At 38.4% G+C, this 24,899-nt stretch overlaps 1 protein-coding gene and 1 non-coding gene across 2 annotated transcripts in view; both read right to left on the bottom strand.

Moving 5' to 3' along the window:
* LOC134205450 (probable peptidoglycan muropeptide transporter SLC46) overlaps nt 1–24,899 on the bottom strand; it is a 105,280-nt gene that overhangs the window by 10,264 nt on the left and 70,117 nt on the right. The window contains exons 2-3 of the mRNA XM_062680700.1: nt 4,424–4,833; nt 3,944–4,345 (exon numbers count right to left, since the gene is read on the bottom strand). Coding sequence (XP_062536684.1) covers nt 3,944–4,345; nt 4,424–4,728 — 707 coding nt within the window. The 5' untranslated portion in view covers nt 4,729–4,833. The remainder of the gene's footprint in view (nt 1–3,943; nt 4,346–4,423; nt 4,834–24,899) is intronic.
* Nucleotides 4,922–4,992, bottom strand: Trnag-gcc (transfer RNA glycine (anticodon GCC)). The gene has a single exon. It is a non-coding gene; the product is annotated as a tRNA-Gly (tRNA).

Genomic DNA, 24,899 nt, shown 5'->3' with positions numbered 1-24,899 from the left:
TATGCTTATTCCTAAATTGCACTCAGCACTTAATGCGGACACTCATACAAAAATTTTCAACACTAACTCGAAACAAGCACTTTATGCGAGCACCTCTCGCGCTCTTTACGAAGATTAGCAACACTAAGTCGCACTGAGCACTTTATGCGAGCACCACTCGCGCTCATTCAAAAATCAAAACAACTCGTACTGAGCACTTTATGCGAGCACCACTCGCGCTCATTCAAAAATCAAAACAACTCGTACTGAACACTTCTAAGCATGGCTAGTTTTAATTTATGTATTAAATATGTTAATAACTCGACGCAACATAATACTGCTATCAAAATTGATACCATTATCAGGAGAAGCTTCATTCGTTAGCCGCCCTACAAGTGCGCTTAACTTTTTTTCAACTTTTCAAAGATGAATCTGGACTTGCAACAAAATGCTTTAGTCGAAAAGTTTTATTTGTCTATTTCTTTGCTTGAAATTATTACAAAATAAGGGTTAAATCTGAGGAGAATCTCCAAACACTGGACAAATATAAAACCTATAACATTTTTTTTTTAATACAAAATTCGTAGTTTTCTATGCTTGCGGCTCTCGATGCTCTTGGGCATCGCGATGCCCATCCGAAATAGGATTCTTAAGCCTATAAACGTGATTGAGATTGCAAAAGTTTTCCGCACGCCAATGAAAAAGTTCAACTGAAAAGAAACTTAAACATTTCACCTTTTCATCGAGCGACCGTTTAACCGGCTATTAAATTAAGTAAGGATTTCGCGTTAACGGGTCCAGTTTTTTGTTAATTCAACTAATAATTTATTTTCTCAAATGTACTCACCAAATATCCACATTCATCTATTTTTTTTTTGTTACCTTTTTTCACAGCTTTTTTTTTTATCACAACACTTAGAGAAACCACTTAATTTATTCATATTTAGGTGCTCCTGCTTGCTTCATTCAACAGTATTTTTAATATGCTAAAAATCTGGCAGGATCGCCAAATGTGCAGTGTAATCTGACTGTAGGCAAGCGGGAGCCACGTGCACTTCCAACACCTTATGCCATTTGATGGTTCACTGCATGTGGCTATCGACACATTGCCCGATTGCTTTGATTGCTAATAATGTGACTGTCAGGTATGGTTCGCATTGAGCCTACTTCGATGGTTTCAAAGTAATTTAGTATTTGTTTTGTATAGTAAATGGCAAGTGCTATTTCGCTGCCACACAATATCCAAAATGTAAATTATGCACATGGTCTCAAAGAGTCTCTAGGGACATCATGGAATGCTACTGGCTTTAAACCGAGCCCAGTTGACTTAAATGATCTATTGGTTTAAACTCTTAAACTTAAATGATTTGGAAAATTTTTAACATTCAATTTGGACATAACAAAATCCCAAGTCATGCGTATGGCTTGTATGGGCATATATGGACACCATGGGTTCCTATTTGTTTTGTATCAAGCCCAGTTGATATGGTAGATCAGTTGGTCTGAACTCCAGAATGATTTGGAGAACTTGTAAATATCAGTCATGTGTATGACCTCCAAGGCACTGTACGAACACAATGGGTTGTTATTGACCTGTTGCTTTGGTAGACCAATTTGTCTGAACTCCAGAATGATTTAGCTAACTTAGAACACCCGGTTTGGACATATCTAGACCGTGAATCATGCACATGGCCGCTAAGAGCATGTATGAACCCCATAGGCTACTTTTGGCTTTGTATTGAGCCCAGTTGTCTTGGTAGACCTTTGAGTGTTCTTGAATTATTTTATATTATTTTGGTTTTTAATATTTGTTTTGGAATACAATTTCAAGACTCACTGCAAAAAAAATTGACTTTTACTGGTAATGTAATCAATAAAACTAATGTAAATGCAGCTCATGTAATCGTTTTCTCAATGTAATTATGCGTTGTAAATCATGCACATAAACAGAGCATGAATTAAACCGTATAAATACATCACCTAACCAATATAACTACACTCTGTTGAAAACAATACTTTATTCACCCTGAAAATTCATTTATAAACCATTAAGTTTACATGATATTATGTGAACAGAAACAAAAGATGGCCACGCTTGCGACGATCTCGGTAGAATGTAAACAAAACAAACAATTCCATCAAGGCAGCTGCAAATGCAGCGGGAAACCTTCGTTTTCGACCACCATCATACTAAAGTGAAGATTTTCCATTACGACTACAAAGCAACATCCATGATGCGTCATTTCATCGGTGTATTTCATCAAGCGTGCACTCAAATCTGTGGAAAAAACTTCAAATTCTTGCACTTTATCCAGTCAGATATTTCTCCTTGACGAAACGCATGCGCTTACTCAGAGCATGTAAATTTACATTACCTAGCCAGAACTACCTAGCCGATCACGACGGGTTCGATACTGTATGTTTGAATCACCATAACTCAGAACCTGTTACTTTTTGGGCAACGTTAGTTTCATGAAGTGAAGACGGTAGAGTGGTATCAGAACGGGATATCCAAGACTTTTTTATGTACAGGTTATCCGACTTCGTCAGTAGATGGGAATAACCAGCGCGGGGGGGAAACATACATTTTCAGTGCAAAACGTAAACAAACGAGCATAAATTCCATACACAAATCCAAGATGGCTGAGTTGGGGATATTGACAAGTCGGATAACCTGTACATAAAAAAATCTTGGGACTATCACTCTGCGGACCTGAGTTCGATTCTCATGTTAACCGTTTTTTATTTATATAGCATAAAATAGAACATGTAAATTTAAAACAACACATAAATTTGAGATGTTAAGTGATGTAAAAATAAAATGAAATGTAAATTTCTATCCGTTATCATGCTCCAATTATGTGCATGATATTCGATGTAAATGTACATGATTCGTTCGAACAGTGATAACTTATAAAACCGTGAACTAATTTATAAAACCTAGATTGCTTTAGGAATTTGAGTGTGTCTGGAACACTGCAGCATTTTTTTCATTTTGATTTTCTAAATGTAAGCTTCTTTATGACATAACCTTTTTTATACGCATTACCAGAATTTTGTACATCTTCAACTTTTTTTTAAAAATGGTTGACTTTTGAAACCTAAGATTTTCTTGCATGAACATTGATTTCTTGTGAAATTTGCAGATTTATATACTGAGCTGTAGTGACCGGTCCTAGTCACTGGTCAACAACATAAATCTCTGGTAAAAATCAGACGAAAGGTGCACTTTTTTCCACCGAAAACCATTTACGTAATTGCTTTTTCAGACAGAGAACTCCCGTGAGAATATCTTCAGTGATTTAAGAAACTCTTTTCAAAATTTAGACTGGAGATTGTTTTTTTTATTAATTCGTACTAATTTCCATCACAATTTTCCACAGATTCAACGAGAGATTCTTCTTAATGTTTACGAGAATTGTTTGAAAATCCCTCGGAATTCCAACACTTCATCAGGATTGTATGAAGTAATTTCAAAGTTATTACAGAAAATTTCGTTACTGGATTTTTCCTGAATATCCACAAGAAGTTCTTTCGAAGATTCTTCTTAGATTTTTTTCTTTAATCGTTGAAATTTTACGAAATTCATGAAATGCTATCAGACCGCATAGTTTAGAATATATTAATGTGATTTTTTTGAATAATCAACATAAAAATCATCAACATAAAAACTCTTACACATCCTGTACAAATAACAATTAATTCCTATCACATTTGAATTTCGGGCAGTAACCCGAGCCCTCAATCAGTTTTCCTCTTCACTTCAGCAAGCAATCAATTCCGTGCTACTTTTGTCGAATATATCACACTCATTTCCAGAAACCTATGGCACGCGTCCCAAACTTGTCGACTGCCGGAAATAATAACAATCCGAAATTGCGTATCAAGCCGCACCGGCATGAACGAGACGAGCATATAAATTAGCTTCACGCAAAGTAATATACGCGAGGGAAGTATTACTCACTTGAGCAGAACTCCACTGAAAGCCATCCCAATGGGAACACCCAACGAGAAGCACAGGTTGACGATACCGATGCGCAGGGTCCGCTCCTCGGTGCTGGTCACGTCCGCAATGTAGCTGAAGACGCCCATAAACATCGTGAACCAACCGCCGGTCAGCGCCGGGAACAGAGCTTCCGTAACGGCGGCCACCTCCATTGGGAGCCACTCGAAGTAGGTGCACAGGATGAGACCAACGGCCGTCATAAATTCACCAACGATCGGTATCAGAATGCAGGGCTTCCGGCGGCCATGGCGATCACTCCACGCACCCCAGAACAGAATCAACATGCAGGGTAACGAGCTCTGTAGGACGGTTTTCCAGCCGGCCATTCGGGCCACCATCTGTTGCACCACCGCTTCCTCCCTGTATGTGGGTAACGATTAATAGAATCAAGATAATGATGCGCTTGTTAGTGTTCGGCGTAATTCTATGCGTACTTACGTAGTGAAATTGGCAGTCTCTCGCCTGGTTAGCGCATCGCATACCACATCCCCGTAGTTTAGATTCACTCGGCAAGCTTTCTCCAGATTGAGATTCTGCGTGGCCAGTCCGGCCAACACGCTGGGCATGATGTAGCATGCCACTATCGGCTCCACAGTGATGTTGTTCTTAAAGTATCTTAATTTATCCATAATTGTACTTTTCTTCTTTGGTTTCGTTTGCGACTCCTTCACAAGCTTTTGTTCCAATTTATCCAGCTGCTGTTGCTGCTGCAGCTGCTTACCCTTTGCTATATCATCACTCATTTTACAGCCTCTCGTGGGAACCGCACGTGCAATTAAAATCACCTTTCCACGATCATACGTATTGGGGGGAGCTTGTTCTAATGGTATACCTATATGATAATTCGACTGAAAAGTAAAACGATTTGTGTTAATCGTGTTTTGTTACGAAGTGAAAACTAGTGGAGAAAATTGCGAGTAATGGCAAAAAACGAGTTGCATCGGCCGGGAATCGAACCCGGGCCGCCCGCGTGGCAGGCGAGCATTCTACCACTGAACCACCGATGCTTGTGTCCGGTTATGATATGCGCTAATTTATAAATTATGTTTGATCGATGATTTTATGTATCATGCTGATTGATAAGCGCTAGTGATTAGCGCCTTCATACGACATCAACTTAGCGCATGATCTGTAAACGACTCGCTATATGTGCCTAATAAGATTGTCGATACAACTGAGAAAAAAAGAGTTTTACCTCATGGGATGGCACCGCAGCGTTGTAGCACCAAATGGTTGTAAATAGAAGGCACGCTATTTCGAAAAACCGGTACCGCATGCATAGATCAGATGAGGTCGATACATAAAATGCTAAATCACGATGATGATGATGGTTATAACGGCGATGAAGATGATACTTTGGAATCTGTTACTGTGCCGATAGAGTCTGAGCAGGTGCATCGAAAACAGACCCCCAGTTGGCGGAAAGATTCTGAACAGGTGTCCACCAATCCGCGACAAAGTAATTAACACATTTTCTCATTTAAACAAAGGTTGTATATAATCATTTTAATTTCACCCGGCATGAATGCTATTTTGGTTGATGACAATTGGTAGATAATGACTGAACATCGGCGAGACTACATCACCAACACCATATCAGAATCACAGCATGGTTTAAGGAGAACGCAACAAATCCAAAAAAAAGGTCACTCTTATTTTACGTTTTTGTTGGCACCAATCTCCATACATCGAAGAGCATCATAACTGACCACCACAATAAATCTACGCAAGCTGCAAAGCAATAAAGATAAAAAGTGGTTTTTACCTAATAGAAATTTATTTTTCGAACCTATTTAGTGGTATTTCTTCACACCTCATAACACGTATTAGCATTTAATTCCAGCGCTTTGTAACTTCACAAATAGGTAAGTATCTGACCTCAAAAATGAACTTGGCTACCGAGTGAGATTTTGAAGATAGAAAACGATTAAGGGATTTTGTTGGAATTTCTGAAGCAACTATCCCTTGATTCTAGAGGAACTGGAGATTTCTTTTTTAACTGGAAACGATTGGGGAGATTTGACCCCTTTTCTAATATCCGATGCATCACAGCCAAAAATGAATAAACTTACGCGGTTACGCGGGACAGACTCGCTAAGAAATATATAATTCAACTTTACTGATGTGTGACTGTCTGTAAATTGTTGTTATTATTGATACATAATCGACTTATGGAGTTCTGTCAAAAATCGAATTTAAAAATATTCGGGGGGAACTGCTCCCTCCTCAAGAACTTGCTTTGGTAAAAATAGAAAGGTACTATCTGATTTTTTGAACATTTATCCTCCAAAATACGCAGATTTTTCGTTTTGCTGTGCGTATTCATGAACGATTTTTGATATGAAATTCGACCGCGCATGCAAGCTTAGAATTTGGGGAGACTTGATCCCCTTTCTATGATATCTACTTAATAAATCGTAGAGCATCATAACTGACCACATCATCGTCAATCTTAATAACCGTAGAGCATCATAACTAACCACCACAATATTTATAGGCATACTGCAAAGCAGTAAAGATAAAAGTGGGTTTTACCTGATAGGAATTTATCTTTAGAACCTATTTAGTGGTATTTCTTCACACCTCATAATACGCATTAGCTTTGTACGTGAGTATCTGGCCTCAAAAATGAACTTGGCTATCGGGTGGGATTTTGAAGATGATCATTAATAAAAAACGATTAAAGTTTTTTTGGAATTTCTGAAGAAACTATCCCTTGATTCTAATGGAACTGGAGGATTCTTTTCAAACTTCTATAAAAACAAAAAATGGAAACGATAGGGGAGTAGACCTGTGCGCCGCCGCGCCACGCCGCCGCCGCCGATACTTATTGTCGTACGCCGACGCCGGTCAAGGTGTCGGCGGCGCGCCATACGCCGGTTGGCTCGACGCCGCCGTATTTCGTATTTCACGCCGATGATTGCCCAACACAAAAATCACAGTATGCAGATCGTTTGCATCTGCCGAACCAAGGCAACCTATCAGGCATTAATTAAATAGCTGTTATACCTTTAGCAGACTTGTTTGCTTCTATCTCTGTCACTTACACCCGCATTGGCGTGTTAAATGTTAGATCACCCAAGATCTTATTGGCTGGTAACTTGGCTTCTGAAGCTGGAGCACGATGGGGCACGTGACCCACCAAATTGAACATTTCCTTCATTCTCCTTGAACTTAAATAGCCAGAACTGTTCTATAAATAACGGTTTCGATTTAATTTGATAAACAATTTCCAAAGAAATTTCTTGGGTTTCCTGAAATTATTTCCGAAGGAAGTCCTGGAGGAAGTTCTGAAGGAATACCTGAAGAAAATTCTTAGAGTCTTGAGGAATTTCGGAAGTTATCTCCGTCTGGAAGATTTCCTGAAGGAATCCCTGGACAAAATTCCGAAGGAATTTTTGGAGGAATGTCCAAAGAAATTCTTTAAGAGATTTAAGCATGTCGGTTATTCCTTTAGAAGTTCCTTTGAAAATTGCTCACTATCAGAATTATTTGTAGGAGAGATTTTTAAGAATCTTCAGAAAAATTTGTTTCATTTGTGGAGGTTTTTTGAAGGAATTCCCGATCGAATTCCTGACGGAATTTTTGAAGGTATACTAGAATGAGTTTCTTGATGACTTACCGAATAAATTTCCTGAAGAATTATCTAATGTATTTACGAAAAAAAATATGTATAAATTTTTGAAGGAGCTCCTGCAGTAAGTTCCCAATGAATTCTTGAGAATATTCGGATATCCGCAATCTCAGGCGTGGTAGCGGGTCACTTTTTAGTGACTAGGTCACTTTTTTGGGCAAGTCACTAAAAAGTCTCTTTTTTTCGAGCTCAAATCACTAAAGTCACTATTTTCAACTATTTTGAAACTTTTGGTTAATTTTAATTTTGGCCAATTCCTAGAGTTCATGGCGGAAATTGAATGACGGATCGGAAAAAAATGACCGCTAAGTGCCTTTTTGTCCGAAATTTGCTCTTAACTTCTTCGTGACTTAATATTCGCTTTGAAACTTGGCCAACCGTTTAACTTGGTGTTCTTATGGGATTTTCGATAATAATTTATTGAAAGGGTTTCATGTCATAGTTTATAAACTATAAGTGATGCAAACAGAATGCCCACAGGGATTTGTTGATTTTATAAGTTTTTTCAAAAACTATTAATTTTCAGTTCATATCAATTGAACTGTTTACGTTTAGATTAATATTTTCAATTTTAGATATACTTTCCAGTGTTTCGAGGAAACTGAAAGTGAGCAAGAGTTGGTCGAAAGGTCATTAATGCATTCCTTAAGCAAACATGCATGCTTCCCATTTTTTGCAACAAATAAATATATCAATTTTGTAACATAATATGAATCGAAATATTGAAATCTGCATCTGTGTTATTGATTACGTATCAATACTTGTGAATTTTTAAAAATATATTCAGATGATATACATCTGAAACTGAAAATGCATAAATTTTGGATACTCAAATATAAAAAATCGTGAATGTTTAAAAATTTTGATGACACACACCGTATGATATTCCGAACAAACTTCTTGTTCAGACATGTCATCAACAAAAAATAGATTTTGAAATGATTATTTGATCTCTGGCAAGAATCTGTGCTGTAACTAATTCTAAAATAACATAATTTCGACGCAAATATTACAGTTTTATGAGACGGGGAGAAGATTGTTGTTTTTTTTGTTAAATAAATTATAATTTCGATTGCCGTACAAAGCTTTTAGAATGTATAAACAAGTTTTGTTCTTGCTTGTTTTTTTCCTTTTTTTTTTTTTCTTAAAACTTATGCTTGATAAGATTTTTAAACATTCTCATTTTTTCATTGAGTTTGATTCATTGAATTTGCTTGAAGTAATGAAGCTTACGAGTTTCCTTAATATTTTTGAAATCATAAGAGGGCAAACCCTTAATTGAGTGACAAAATCTTAGTTTTGAGAAAAATGACTGGTAAGTTTTTCAATATTTTTTCATACAAGTCGTATGAAGATTTTAAAAATATCATATATACCGGGAAATTTTATTTTTTTACAAATACCCTACTAAGTATATCAATATATTGACGCAAAGTTCTAAAACCTAAGCATTTTTTGCTATAGTCAACTCAAAGTTGACCAAAATGTCACTTACACCCTTTTGCTTCTCCCACTCAATTGTTTACCCAGTAAACTAGCATGTTTCGTACAATGGAGTCGTTTTTTACGCTGGTGATTGGTATTTCCCGTAAACTTTGTAAACTTATGTGGAATTTAACCCGCGTAAAAACTAGTCTGGCAACGCTTGTAGGAAACTTTCCTCGGTCACTTTCTTATTATGCTTACTAGTAAGTTGTCCATTTATGTTCGTAAAATTCATGATATCATATTGTAGATTTACTGCTCCTCGACTTCATCCCATAGCTCCTATGTTTATTCCAAGAAAAACAAAGCAATAAAAATGAATTCAATTTGTTGCTTATTCTTGGAATTATACAGTGAGCATACATGTTTGTGAAAAGTTACAATGAAGATTGTGCTGTATTTGTTTGTTTCGCGATGAGATGAATATATGTTTAGTGAAATGGAAAACGGAACAGTTCCCTTTATGAATATACATTAAAGTGGGATGCATTTTTACAAGTTTTATAAAGAAAGTTAGTTTTTAAAATTCTATATAACGTTGCTATATTTTCCATAACAACAGAGATTCCGACCACAGACTTATAAACGTGATGAGTCGAAATAATTCTATGTCTGAAAAATAATTAAATGAGTACCATTGCCACATAAAAGTCAATTTTTTGTCACTTCAACTGAAAGTGACTATTTGGTCATTCTTTCTGGAACTGAAAGTCACTATTTGGTCTCTTTTTTCGTCAGCATTGGTCACTAAAGTCACTATTTTGAACGACATTGGTCGCTACCAGCCCTGCAATCTCGATATTTTGGGAGTTTTTCTTGGCATGTAATTTTGATTCTAGAGTCAAAACTGAATTTGTTTTACTACTGTCCGGGTTTTTGAAGAAATTCCAGGAGAAACATAGGAATTTCTATGTAAATTTCAATAGCTGTTTGGAAAATCCATTCAAAATTCCTTCGAAAATTACTTTCAGAATTCCTTCGAATACTCCTTCAGATACTCATTTTAAAATTCTGTTCGAAAATCCTTTCAGGTTCTTTTTCGGTTATTCCTTCAACAATTGAGTCGGAAATTTCTTCAGGAATTTCTCCGAAAATCTCTTTAGAAAAGCCACCAAGAATTAATTTGGACATTTATCCAGGGATTCCTTCAGAAATCCCTCCGGAAGGGGATTTGAAATATTTTTAGAAATTCTTTTGGAACTTCCTCCAAGAAGTCTTTAGGAAATTACTTCAGTAAACCATACATAATAGTTCCGGAAAGAATTCGAACTTGGAGAAATTTCTAAAGGTATTTGAGAGTCAAACTTAAACTTCATTTTCAAATAAAAAAAACACTTAAAAACGTTTTAAAAAAAATGAAGGAATTTACAAAAAAAAATCCGAAGATTTCGCAATAGAAATTCTGAAGAGATTCCCGAAATAATTCTTAAAGTAATTTAAAACGAAATTTTCGAAGGTCTACAGGAATTTCTGGAATAGTTTGCTAAAGGAATATCCGAAGGGATTCCTATAAGAAATTTGAAAAGAAGTCCTGAAGAAATTTTTCAAATAAATTCCAGAGGGAAATTTCGAAAGTATAACAAAAATATCGTCCTTAGGTTTCCGAAGAAATGTTTTGAGGAATTATTGGAAGATTTTCTATTAGAAATTTCTGAAGGATTCCTCCCAGATGGATTTTTGAATGCATTCCTAAAACAGTGTCCTTAGGTATTCTCATAGAACTTCTTGAAGGATTCTCCATGGGTATCTAAAACTTAAAGGAATTTCAAAGGAATCCCTAAAAATAGTTTCGAATGAATTACTGAAGAAATTCCCAAAAGACTCCGTAGAAGAATTTCCGAAGAAATCCCTCAAGTAGAAGGAAATCTCTGATGGAACTTTTGAAGAAATTTCGTAAAGAATTTCCGAAGAAATACCCTAATAAATTTTCAAGTGAATTCTTGGTGGAAATTCTGAAGAAATTCATTAGGGAAATTTTAAATTAATTCTTAGAATTCCTTTCTCGAATTTTCTGAGGAATATCTTGAGGAATTTCCACACGAATTTCTGGATTCATATCCGAAGTACTTTCCAATGAACTTATGTGCTGTGATGCCGAAATGTCCTAGTGGAGGATGTAATGTAAACTTTTACTGTGGAGATACAAGCAATAGCTATTAGAATGTTCCCCCGTCAGTCTGACTGAGGCTAGCAATTGTACAAAAAACCCTAAAATTCATGAAAAGCATGAGATGCCTTGCTGCGTGATTTTTTTTCTAGGCTCAAAATTCTTCACGCCGATTCACGCCGCCGCCGTTCACAAATACTTCGGCGCACAGGTCTATAGGGGAGACTGGAAAACTAGACTTTTCTAATATCCAATGCACCATGGCCAAAAATGGTTAAACTTATGCGATTTTCGAAGAAAAATATATAATTCCACTTTACTGATGTGTGACAGTCTGTGAATTGTTGTTGTTATTGTTACAGAACTTTTTTTGGAGTGCTGTCAAAAATCGAATTAAAAAATATTCGGGGGAATTGATCCCTCTCCAAGAGCTTGCTTTGATAAAAGTAGAAAGGTGCTATCTGATTTTTTGAATATTTTACCTCCAAAATACGCAGATTTTTCGACTTTCATGAACGATTTTTGATATTTAATTCGACCGCGCAAGCAAGCTTAGGATTTGGGGATGCTTGATCCCATTTTTATGACATATACCCAATAAATATTTTTTCGAGTCAACCCTTTATCAAATCTACTCAAGAGCAGCCGCCTGAGAAAAAAATTATATTTTTTAAATTTTCTAGCCTATTTTTATATGGGTGTCAAATGAGGGATCAAGTGTCCCCATATTGACGCAATAATTTGAATTCCGAATATTTCTAAAACTGTGATTGAATGTTGATATTTTGACCAATATAGAGCATATTTATGGCTTTGTGCCGTGAAAAAAATTGCATTTGGTCATAGTTAGGAAAAGTTCTTCAAATTTTGCGTTGCCGCTAAAAAAAAATCTTTAGGAGGGCAAAACAAACAAATCGTCCAGCAGAATCCATACGGTTATCAATCCACAATATAACTCGCTACATAATGATCATTTGTCTCAAGGATCTATACTAAAAATACTAAATATTCTATCGGTAAAATAGGGGGCATCAAGTCCTACGTATTTTCAAGAATTTAATTAATCAATGAGCTTTCAAATAAATTCCTTTAGACACTTGATACTTTAGACTTTAGAGAGGCATTCAATGCAGTTACAGCAACATAACGTCTTCAAAAAATGAATGCTTTAAGACAAAAATCAATGCTTTAGGACAAAAATGCATAATGGTGGATGTTTTATTGAACTTTAAAAAAAGGATTAAAACTTCTTCGATTTTCAATCTTAACACAGTTATGGAGTACAATTTTCCATTATGAACTTTTTATTAGGAAACAAAATGTAGTAGCCAAATCGTCTATAAGTTGCTGTTCATATTTTTACATTTTTTCCGTGTTGTCCATGCGTAAAAGTAGATCACCTAAGGACAATCTTCACGGAATTTAAATTAAAAAGTACTCGCGTTTGCATGCTGCCTCGCATTAAACCTGAAATAATAAAAATGACAGTTGTGCGTTGCTTCCGTAGTGAGCGATGTGCCCTTAAAAACGCGAGTCCTTATTAATTTGGATTCCGTAATGATTGTCCTTAAATAACAGAGACCCTTGTGCACCTTTACCAGTGACGAACCTTTGTCGTATCGTATCTAGAAACTTTGGTACTGAAGTGTTACATGTACATAGCGAACTTGTTTCACGGTTCAGCACGAGCGCAGCACTACAGAGTCTCAAATGTTGTCTCGCTTATGCTATGATTTACAAGCGAGGATTTTTCAACAACGTTTTAGGGGACAATTTAAGGTTTCAAACGATTGCAATAATAAAACAGATTTATTGACTCTACACCCCAACCGGAACTGGCGGACAACCCCCGACGCTCAGTCGCTATTCCTGTCGAAAGATCCTTCCCAACACTGAGGAGTCATAGCACTCTCTCCCACCTCTTGCCTCATCGCAACCATTGCCAGCTGCGGTGAAGAACCTGTCTCTGCTGCAGCTCTGAGAGGGGAGTTCTTTCACCCGAGCAGCACAAGTCAGAAAAATGTGGTTGCAGCAACTTAATTGTGACTAGGGTAAATGATGTATTTTGGACATCTGAATATATTTTGGACTTTTGGCTATATTTTGCGTGCTTTCGACATAGCTTCCTTTTGGTAAATAGGAATAATGTGTCGCTTTAACCTCTTTCATAATCACATTTCTGACCATATTTTCGAATTAAATTAGAAAAAATATAGCCAAAAGTCCAAAATATATTCAGGTGTCCAAAATACCAAAAATCTGGTCACATATGAGTTGCAGTAAGTTGCATGTGAGACATGTGTTGCTAGGGCACTCACCCGAAAACTGTAAAAATCCGACATCATTTTTTTCATGTTGCCTTCCACATCTCCTACAATTGTGGGTTCTAGTCGATGCTCCACCTCCTCCGACCACCAACCTTGCCTCCGTGAATCGAAATTCCGTCTCCGGCCTAACACCACTCTGACCCTCCAGTGGAACATAAATGGTTTTCATTCTGACTGCAGCGATTTGGAACTGCTGGTGAATGAAACAAATCCCTTTGTCATCGCGCTGCAAGAAATCCACCGAACCACACCAGCTGCTATGGATCAAACCCTTGGAGTTGGCGCTAATGTCTATCAGTCAGTCGTTGTCGGAGTACTAGATTTTCTGTAATTGCAGTGAGACTGCAGTGCGCGACCCTTTTCTGTCACCCTGGTCCAGGCATTGAAAAAAATCAGATCATGAGTAAAAATCGACTAAATTCATGCCAACTTGATGCTCTACTGCGGCCTAATCGATGATGCTTTCTAGATCGTTGAAATTTGGTGTTCGTTGATTTAAAGTTTAAAGATCTTCATCACTCACCAATGCACAATGGGAAAAAAAATGTCCATAACGCGAATAAATTCAATATTTCGGTTCGGAGTGGGCGGATTGCGCTGAAATTTTGACACAAGTCGTAGAACTTTCTGGGGAATAATGCAAAGGTGGTTAAGTTCACTACACGAAGCTGCAAGACCTCGTTTTACCCTAATGCCCCTTATTTGTTATGCTTTCCGGAAGACCTTGGCCTTTTGGGTAATAGTTAGAAAATAATAGAATGTGGGGTAAAATGAGCAATATGTTAGCTTCTTTAGTCGTGCTGTGGGCAAAAATAACTCCACTCGATTGCCTGGGAAATTCTAGATCAGACTAGTGATATGTGGTTATTAGTAGGCAATTTTAGGATTATGAGAAGTAAATCACCAAGATCTCAACTCCCAACATCGTGCAGTTGAGTTGAATTTGAGGTCAAATGTGTTATGTTTTGTAGATTATTTGTAACTCCGAACTTTATGAATTACATAACAAATAAGGTGCATTGGGGTAAAACGAGGTCTTGCAGCTTCGTGCAGTGAACTTAACCACCTTCGCACGATTCCCCAGAAAGTTCTAAGGTTTGTGTCAAAATGTCAGCGCAATCCGCCGACAACGAACCGAGATATTGAATTTATTCGCGTTTTCCCATTGTGCAATGGGAGACCTCTGGTAACATCATTTGGTAACCTAACAATGAGTGTTGTTACGACTCGCTGTTATAAAAATCTTTTCATACATTAGGAAAATTTAGTCCGCTATGAGAATAGAGTTCTGATACACTGCATGGGAGGCTTTCATACTTTCTCTCCTCCATCCCAGCAACTTGAAAGCAGAGTGAATGAAGCAGAACACCTGATGTGTTGTGATGTTTTAGTTTTATTCTAGTAGAGCATGCGTAACGCAAATGCTCAAGTCGTAGCTTCCATGGATACCATACCAAGTTTGGCATGGTGAAATCTGATGTTGCTCATTATTTACGCAGCAACGATCGCTCATAATCGTTGTTTGGTATCCATCTGAGCAAGGATGTTCACTCACTGGTGTAGGATGCTATGATTGAATTAGATCAATGCTCGTCCGCGTCACTCACGCTTTCAATACCTGCCCTGGTTTTCCATCTACCTCTCGAACTGAATGCTGCCGAACATGCAGAATAAACTTGGGATGATTTTTATGGAATTACAAAACCAGCAATTATTCGAGGCGATATCAACGATCCCCATCCGGCTTGAAGTAGCTTAAAGAACAACTTAAGAGGAAGCACGATCTTCATCGCGGTAACGCAGACCAGTCCCACAATACTGCACGTTGGCTCTTCCATTTTCCTTCGAGGATAGATAACCGCATAACTCGGTCGTTCAATTCACTGACGCTATTCTTTCGGGTAGCAAATACCTGCACCCCAAACACCAGCACAACCCAAGGGCCTCATACGCCTGTCACTGGCGAACAAAGCTCGTGTAATCTGCATCGAAGCTTAGAACCGGTGTTAGGGCGCAATCGTTAATGTGAACATTTTTATATTCGGTTAGTTACTGCAAATAAATTCTTTTTCGAGTCCCTATAATCAAGCAGGTATCTCAAGCATACCACATCGTTATATTGCTGCATGATTGAGTGTTTAATTTTGATAAAATATCGAAAACAAAAATGTGCATAAAAATTGCCTCGCCATAACAAAAAGGTGGTAGAGAATTAACACTGTTGTTTACATTTAAGAACCAAATCCAGATGTCGCACATGTTGGGGTAGGGATTCAGTGCTCCACTTTCTCCCCCTGGCACAACCCCAGGACGGAATGCCATCCATTGGTGGAGTGACGCCACAAAATGCGTGGTTAAAAAACGGCGTAAAGCACGTCAAGCCTTGACAAGGGCTAAGAAGCGGCTAAGATATCCAACAGCATCATGTTAAAACTCTAGAGATTTTTTGTGAAAATGCCAACGATTTCCTTAAAAATTCCATTTTTCCAAAATTTTACGTTGAAATTTAGAAAAGTGCTCCGTTAAAACTAAGACGTACGTCCAGTGAAAATTACGAAGAATTCCTGTTGAAACCCAAAATTTGAAACCGTTGAAATTTGAAATTTAAATGGAGAAAACCCGTTTTACAGAAAGCCAACGGCCGAAAACCAACAAACCAGCCCATCTTGCCTGAAGCTTTTTGGCTGAAAATGTCGCTATCGTGTAGTTTACTGATTATGGATCAACTGTACGTTTTAATTATATTTATTGAACGGCTACTCTTACAATTATTACAACGAGAAAGTCGATTCAAGTACGAGACACTGAAGACGACCACACAGTTGTGGTCGAAATACGTATCTGCAAAGATATCGAAAATAATTGGTGGAATTAAATGGAGAGTACTTAATTCGTCTTAGACGGTTGTATTACAACGAGTTTTTTATTTACCCGACGTTTCGACACGGGGATTGTGTCTTTTTCAAGGGGAAAATATTTTTGTTGTTTGTCGTCGTCTGTTTAGTCTAACTTGCACCGTCTGTTTGTCTAAATTGTCCGTACACGACTTCGGAAGCACTGTTATCAATTTTCGTTTTTTTTAATGAAATTTGATAACAGTGCTTCCGAAGTCATGTACGGAAAATTAGACAACAGACGGCTTTTAAATGGCTATTTTGGCGTTATTTATGTAATTTTCTCCATAGAAGCTTGAATTATTTTGCAATCTTGATCCTCAGTATGGATTCACCCTAATAACTGCTGTTGGATCTGTTGGATTAAAACCTTCCTGTGAATAGCATTATGCATTAGAGTTCAGTAATGTTTAAGTTGTAAATAATGCTTACGTGTAGTATTTCTGATCCTTCAGATCCTGCTTTCTCGCCTATCTCCGTTTAATTTGCCTTAAATGGGAGCAACACTAATTAGTTGCTAGTAACTGCGCCTTCTAGAATACAATTATCTAAGTCTCACCCCAGAGTTTTATACAATTTGACCCCAAGGTCAACCTAAGAGCACGTGAAATGTTATTTTGATTGTAACGCTCATTGGATAATCATATTGTACATATTGCATACGAATTCAATCAGCTACGTGAACCAAATTACGAGATATGTAGATATTACGGATATAATGCTTAAATAATAGTTTGAGCATTCAATAAATAAATTAGAAAGCTAAATGTTTATCTACACCCTGTTTTCAATTGATAGGCGCTGTATCGAACCATAGTTAACCGAGAACTTAGTGTACTTATGGTTGTACACATTGTATGTGATGTGCAGTGACACGCCGACCGATGGGTCGTTACAACCTGAATACCGAGCAGGAACACGATCAAACAAGCACCAATTAATAGCCCGAAATGGAAATTGGCAAAATGAACAATCGACCGAAAGTTTTTGTTGGAAAAGTCGTTTGTCTGAATAAGTCTTTTGGTCAAATGTTTGTTCGACAGAAAATAAAAACATTTTCAGGCCACATGGCTCTTTCACCAAAAGACCATTCCAATCAAACGGGATTTTCGGCCAAATGATCTATTCGATCAAACGACATTTTCGGCTCAACGACTTCTAGGGGTGAATAAGGCCATCTAGAAGGATTGTTTAGCTGCGGGTTTCTTAGTCCTATTTTCAATTTGGTACAAATGTATGTAAAGTTGCAGTTTAAAATCATAGAGTTACTGTTCCTGGACCTCATCTCATAGCTCCGACATTCATCCGACATGAAAAACGAAGGAATGAAAAGGAATTTGAAAAGAGGCGACGAAATCGGTTGTATCTCTTTGTTTCGACATGAGATGAATATATGGAAAATGGAATAGTTCTCATATTGGAAACTTTGATATTTTACGTATATTTGCTTAGAATTTGGTTTTAAGTTGCGAGGATTTGGCGCGCAATGGGTTTCATGTCGCGCGCAAATGGCGCGGATTTGATTTTAGTCGGCGCGGATTTGACGCGGAAAATATTTCATTTATGTTTTGTCAATTCGATTGTCACGTTTTACTCATACGCTCCACGAGAATGCTTATGATTAAGTTCAAGTTGTCACTAATTACCAAAAAATATTATTCTTCATAATTTGTCTGGAATGATCATTATTTTAAATTAAAACAGCTACCTTGAATATTATTTGAATGAGAATCAGGAACGATCTCGCGATGGGAAAATTCCTATTCAAAATACAGCTCAGTTGAGGAAGCTAGTTGCCTAACTTGAATGATATAGAAGTAATTGACAAAGAAGCCTCTAATTTGTTACCGGCAAAAATTTTGCAAAGGCACCATTGCTTTCAATTCTCATCCGTTTGTTATGTTAGATTTCTGTGACGCATATTGAAGATTCATGGCCTTCATTTTTTTTATTTCGCATGTCAGCCGTTCGAATAGATCACTTGGTGGAACTGCACTATTGCCAGGTTAACTGCAAGATTCACGTTTTTTATGAGATCCACATGATTCGCAAATTCGTTTGTGATGGTGGTCCGCTGTACACGCGATTCGCGATTATTGAGCGTAACCAACGGAACCTGATACCCACCACCTCTTGGTTTCGCCAAAACAAGTTTTATCTCAGACCAGCTGTAGAAAGCGGTCATCTCCGCATGTGTTCGAGGCAATCATATGTTTGTTTCTATTCTACTTGGTTACCTTCGTATTCGTGCATGCAGTCCTAGCCGCTTTCGATTTCAATGAAATATTGACGACAACATTTCGATTTACACATTTCTGCCTTTCTGGTACACTCACCAAAAATGGTTACAGCGGCTTGAGTGTGACTGAATCTAGTCACAATGAGTTGCAGTAATCCACATGGAATCCATGGAATATGTGACTCATCGTTTTGTTTATATAAGACTGAGAAAGCCATTTTTTCCCAAAACTATTCTTCCAGTCGGAATACTTTTGTAATAAGTTACATAAAATGTGTCAAATTATTGTGCGTACAACGTATGCGAATACAATTAATCATACAAAATATATAATATTCTACCAGAGCTCATGCATCCTAGATTTATCCGATGCCTAAATTTGCCCTTTTGTTTGTCAGTACTCGAAATCTAGGAACTATTTTCAAATAAGCATGATTGATTTCGACTTCGATTTTTGGAACGGCCGTTGTGCTGATTATCATTAAAACTAATGTAACTAAAACCTGAGGCATAAAGTATATTATGCATAAAATGACCCAAAGAATAGCCCACGACATAAAGAAGGCAGAATTATGCCTAACGTCCATTGTGCCTAACGTACTTTACGCCTATCGTCCGTTATGCCTAATGTCCATTATGCCTAACGTCCTTATGTCTAACGTACTAATGCCTAACGTCGCGGACCCCGCTGCAGCTGTGCCGTTCTCGCTGGCATCTATGTACGAACGAATGCAGTTGTATGTCACAATCGGCGGGAATCAGTGTCGATCGAAAACATCGTGGAATTCTGACGCTTTCTATTTGAGGCAACACTTTTAGCCACCAGACCCACTTCTCGTACAAGACATCACCGATTTCTTCGTCCCATTGGATTCCAGTTGGCTACACTTCTTGAAGAAGGATCTTCAGTTATATTAGGGAAAAAAATCGCCAGAATGGTCCTGGCGTTTCTAAGGTCCAATATTCATCCCATAAAAAACAAAGCAATGAAAACAAATTTGATTTTGAAAACAATTTGAGACATTGTTGATCATCTTCTATCACAAGGATCTGATGGTACATTTCCAGTATGTGACCAGTTATGCCAATTCTCTAACATGGAACTTAAGCAGAATTGCAAAAATGAACACAACTGGTCGGGACCGAAGTATCCATCCAATGGCCCCAAGTTTACCTACATATCCTATTGCCAAGTACTTGGACATCTTTGCTGCATTTCTGACTTCTGAGTCTCTTAGCATTCTTCTTTCGAGGGATTCCAGGATTATGAAGGATGTTTTGTCGTCATTGGACAACGGACCTTTGTCAGGTTTTGTGATGCCAAGACTGTCAATTGAGAAGTATTTCTTTACCACTTAATGTATGTCTTCGTCGCATTGTAGACTGCACTGACAAACGTGATAGGTGTAGAGGACGAAATTCAAAGCTTTGCTGCCTCCGAATCAACCGAAGATCGTCCACCGCAGTCTAGTGTTGTCAGCTATGGCTTCATTTAGACATCCTTTCTTATTTCTCTACACCAAGCCGATTGGAGTGTGCTTCGGGCCGATGATGATTCACGGGCGAAAGTTTGAGTAGGAGTCGATTGGCAGATCCCCACAATGCGGATACTTTTGAATTATCTCCTCCATGTTGAGTGTTTGAAATGGAAGCTTTAGGTCTTTTATCGTTCTAACCCCATTCAGCTGGTAGTATTTTTCCTCAAATTTCGAAATCTGGAAACTGAAATATTATAAAACTAGCTGTATGTACCCGGCCTTGCTCGGAATTGCCAGTTTGATTAGCAGTTTTCACAATCGGAAAATGAATAAACCAATTGGTCAACAGGATAATTGTGTTTTCTTATTAACTTCAAGTATTAACTTCATCATTTGATTAAAAGAAGGCAGATTTCATTTGAAAACATAGACTGATTTTGAAAAAGGGATCAAACCCAAAATCGTCTTATTCCGGGTAAACGTATATTTCTAAAGAAGGAAAAACATACACCGATGTCTTATTCCGGGCAAACGTCTATTTTTGAAGAAGGGATCACATTCACCATCCAGAAGGAAACACATGAATCATTGCTTTTCACCGGGCAAACCATGATTTCGATTTCGACAATATACCACTCCCCCATACCCTCCCCTCCTAAACTCACTATCGTTGTCTCCTTAATATGAAGAACGTGTATTATAAATTCAGCTGGAATCGGCTAAGGGGAGATCAGAAGTTACACTGAGGTGATTGAGAGCTGAACAATGCCAGTCCCCCCACAACCTTCCCGTTTTCTAAATATCATTTTTCCAATGGGTACAGAAGTTACACTTAGTTGATCGATAAGTTAACAATACTCCTCCCCACACCCCCTCCCTCTTTTCCAAAGAGCATTCCTACCACAACTATCGTCATCTCCTTAAGAAAAAGAATGTGTATTCCAAAATTGGTTGAATCTGGCCAATTGGTTCAGAAGTTATGCTGGAATACACACAAACATACAAACATTGAGTTATATATATTATATAGATTTCTATGGCCCTTCTACCTTTTCAATAAACATCTTTCAAAAATAGAGAATATGTGTACCAAATCTGGTTGGAATTGGTCCTGGGAGTTGGGAGTTACACTGAATTGCTCGTTTTTAAAAGACAACCCCTTCCCCCTTACCCTTCCTCTTTTCCCAATTACTATTCCACCCCCTTTGTTATCTTCTCCTTAGGATAGAGAATTTGTGTACTAAATTTAATTGAAATCGGTACAGGCGTTCAGAAGGTACACTTAATTTCTCGTTTTCTGAGCAATACCTCTCCCTCCAGACCCCTCCCCCTTTCCCAAATTACCCTCCTATATGATCCGCTCCTCATAGTGAATATGTGTACAAAATTTGGTTAATATCCGTCCTGGGGGTTGGGAGTTACACTGAATTGCTCGTTTTCCAAAGACAACCCCTCCTCCTGTACCCTCCCTTTTTTCCAATGACCATCCCACCCCCTTTGTTATCTTTGCCTTAGGATAGAGAATGTGTGTACCAAATTTGGTTCAAATCGGTCCAGGGGTTCATAATTTACTTACGTTTTCTGAACAATACCCCTCCCTCCAGATCCCTCCCCCTTTCCCAAATCACCCTCCCATATGATCGTTTCCTCATAGTGCATATGTGTACGAAATTTGGTTGAAATCGGTCCTGGGAGTTGAAAGTTACACTGAATTGTTCGTTTTCTAAACAAAACCCATCCCACCCCTCCCTCTTTTCCAAATGACCATCCCACTCCTTTGATAACTTCTTCTGAGGATAGAGAATGTGTGTACCAAATTTGGTTGAAATCGGCCAAGTGGTTCAGAAGTAGTTGGCGAACATACATACATAGATTGGTTTTTATATGTATAGAATAGAAGAAGAGATAGAAGATAGATAGAAAGATAGAAGAAAGAAGAAGAGGATAGTTGAGATAACGATTCCAGGTACGCAAAATAAGGGGTTGATGTACGTAATGTGATAGGGGAACGGTTCGGTACTTCATCCCATAGCTCCTATTTCCATCCCATCAAAAACAAAGCAATGAAAAATAATTTGGTTTGTTTCTTATTTTTGTGATTTTTTTCAGCAGTAAGCACGCGTGTTAGCAAAAAGAAGCGACGAGATTGGTGCTGTATTTCTTTGTTTTGCGATGAGATGAATATATGTTCAGTGAGATGGAAAATGGAACAGTTCCCCTATATAATTATATTTTTACTAGCTGACGAACTGGCGAACTCTGTGTTGCCAAAAATTAATCAATTTTCTGATACACACATTTTTTTGCGTATATAACTTATGTAGAAAACAAATGGTTCCTCAGAATGATTTTTCATTTTTTGACTGTTTTATCATCATATTTTTCCTATTAATTCCTTTGTCGAATGGTAATGCTAACTTTGTGTTATATATATAATTGATCAAGATTTAAAATTTCTATACAAAATGTACAAAAAACCATTCGAAGAGATTGAGTTTTATTTTCATTTTTTTCAAGTTTCGTCGTGAATAGCAGAAGAAAAAGAAAATAATTTATCAAATATTTGGCTGTCTTTTCTTTACGCGGTAGTACAAATGCCAACTTTGTTTATATAGATAACCAAATTTTAAAATTCCATGCAAATTGTACGGCAAATGCTGGGTAAAGCGTACGATTGGTACTTCGAGTACCAGAAGGAATAAAATAGACCCCATCTTGCGGTCCTTAGCCTGTCACCCAGCAACTCCTATCCCTACCTCCCCGTGGGGCTGGCAGGGATACAAGCAACCTTGGGGAAGATCGGGTAACCAACCCCGGTGGGAACTATGGTCGTATACTGACAGGGAAGGGGGGGGGGGTGGGTTTGCTGCTCTCCGGAGGTGCAAATCTTATTGAGCGTCTGTTCTCCATGTCAGGATCGGCTCACAACAACATCTGTTCTCTGGGGCGGCTGATCATCGTCCGAGTGCCAGCGAGGGACTCTAAGTGAAACTGTGCACCATATGGTCCATCGGGAATAAGGAGAAATGGTCCTCCGGAAATTTAGCGGGTTTGGTGTCAGGCCCTGCAAGCCAGCCATTAAAAAAACATAAGCAACGAACAATTAACAAGAGAGTACGGACCGGAACCATCGGCGAAGACCACTGCAACGAAAAGGGACTAGCGATTGGAAACTCGGTTCGTGGAACTACAAATCTCTCAACTTCATCGGGAGCACATGCATACTCGCCGATGTACTCAAGGACCGTGGATTCGGCATCGTAGCGCTGCAGGAGGTTTGTTGGAAGGGATCAATGGTGCGAACGTTTAGAAGTAATCATACCATCTACCAGAGCTGCGGCAACACACACGAGCTGGGAACAGCTTTCATAGTGATGGGCGATATGCAAAGGCGCGTGATCGGGTGGTGGCCGATCAATGAAAGAATGTGCAGGTTGAGGATCAAAGGCCGGTTCTTCAACTTCAGCATAACCAACGTCCATAGCACACACTCCGGAAGCACTGGTGATGATAAGGACGCATTCTACGCGCAACTGGAACGTGAATACGACAGCTGCCCAAGCCACGACGTCAAGAGGAGGCCAAGAGGAGGAGTTTAGACCGACTATTGGAAAGTTCAGCGCTCACCGACTGACGAACGAACGAAAACGGCCAACGACTAATTGATTTCGCCGCCTCCAAGTATATGGTCATACGCAGCACCTACTTCCAATACAGCCTCCCGTATCGGTACACCTGGAGATCACCACTGCAGACAGAATCACAAATCTACCACGTTCTGATTGATGGACGGCACTTCTCCGACATTATCGACGTCAGGATATATCGTGGCGCTAACATCGACTCTGACCACTATCTGGTGATGGTTAAACTGCGCCCAAAACTATCCGTCATCAACAATGTTCGGTACCGACGGCCGCCGCGGTACGACCTAGAGCGACTGAAGCAACCTGATGTCGCCACTGCATACGCGCAGCATCTCGAGGCAGCGTTGCCGGAAGAGGGTGAGCTCGATGCACACTGGTTCAGAAGCCCCCAAAACGTGCGATTTTTAGTTTTGGACCTGAAAACTACATTTTAGAGTCATGATGTCTTCTGAAGAGTTGAAGGATATTTCTTGGGCTTTCTTTTGATAAGAAAATATCAATGATCTATCCACCTTGAAGGGCGGTATGAAATAAAAAAATTACGCAGATGTACAAAAGCAGTGGTTGTCTTCTGCAATGTTATAAAGAATGTAAATTGGAACATCTTTTCTGAAGACACAATATTGGACAAACGGTTTTGCAACGAATTAGAGCACGTTTTGTATGAATGACCTCAAAAAATCATATTTTGAGCATAACTTTTTTGAAAATGATTTTGGCACAATGGTTTATTCTAGAAAGTTGGGCTCAAAATATGATTTTTGGAGGTCATTCATACAAAACGTGCCTTAATTCGTTACAAAACCGTTTGTTCAATATTGTGTCTTTAGAAAAGATGTTCCAATTCACATTCTTTATAGAGGACAACCTTTGCTTTTGTACATCTGCGTTTTCATACCGCCCTTCAAGGTGGATAGATCATTGATATTTCTTTCTCAAGAAATATCCTTCAACTCTTTTGAAGACGTCATGACTCTAAAATGTAGTTTTCAGGTCGAAAACTAAAAAAACGCACGTTTCGGGGTCTTCTGAACCAGTGTGCGATGGGGCCCCTCTTGAAGACTGCTGGAATACAGTCAAAGCAGCCATTAACGACGTAGTGG

This window comes from Armigeres subalbatus, chromosome 1 (assembly GCF_024139115.2).
Source record: "Armigeres subalbatus isolate Guangzhou_Male chromosome 1, GZ_Asu_2, whole genome shotgun sequence".
Classification (NCBI taxonomy): domain Eukaryota; kingdom Metazoa; phylum Arthropoda; class Insecta; order Diptera; family Culicidae; genus Armigeres; species Armigeres subalbatus.
The sequence above is the reverse complement of the archived record's forward strand: the minus strand, read 5'-3'. Positions and strand labels throughout refer to the sequence as shown.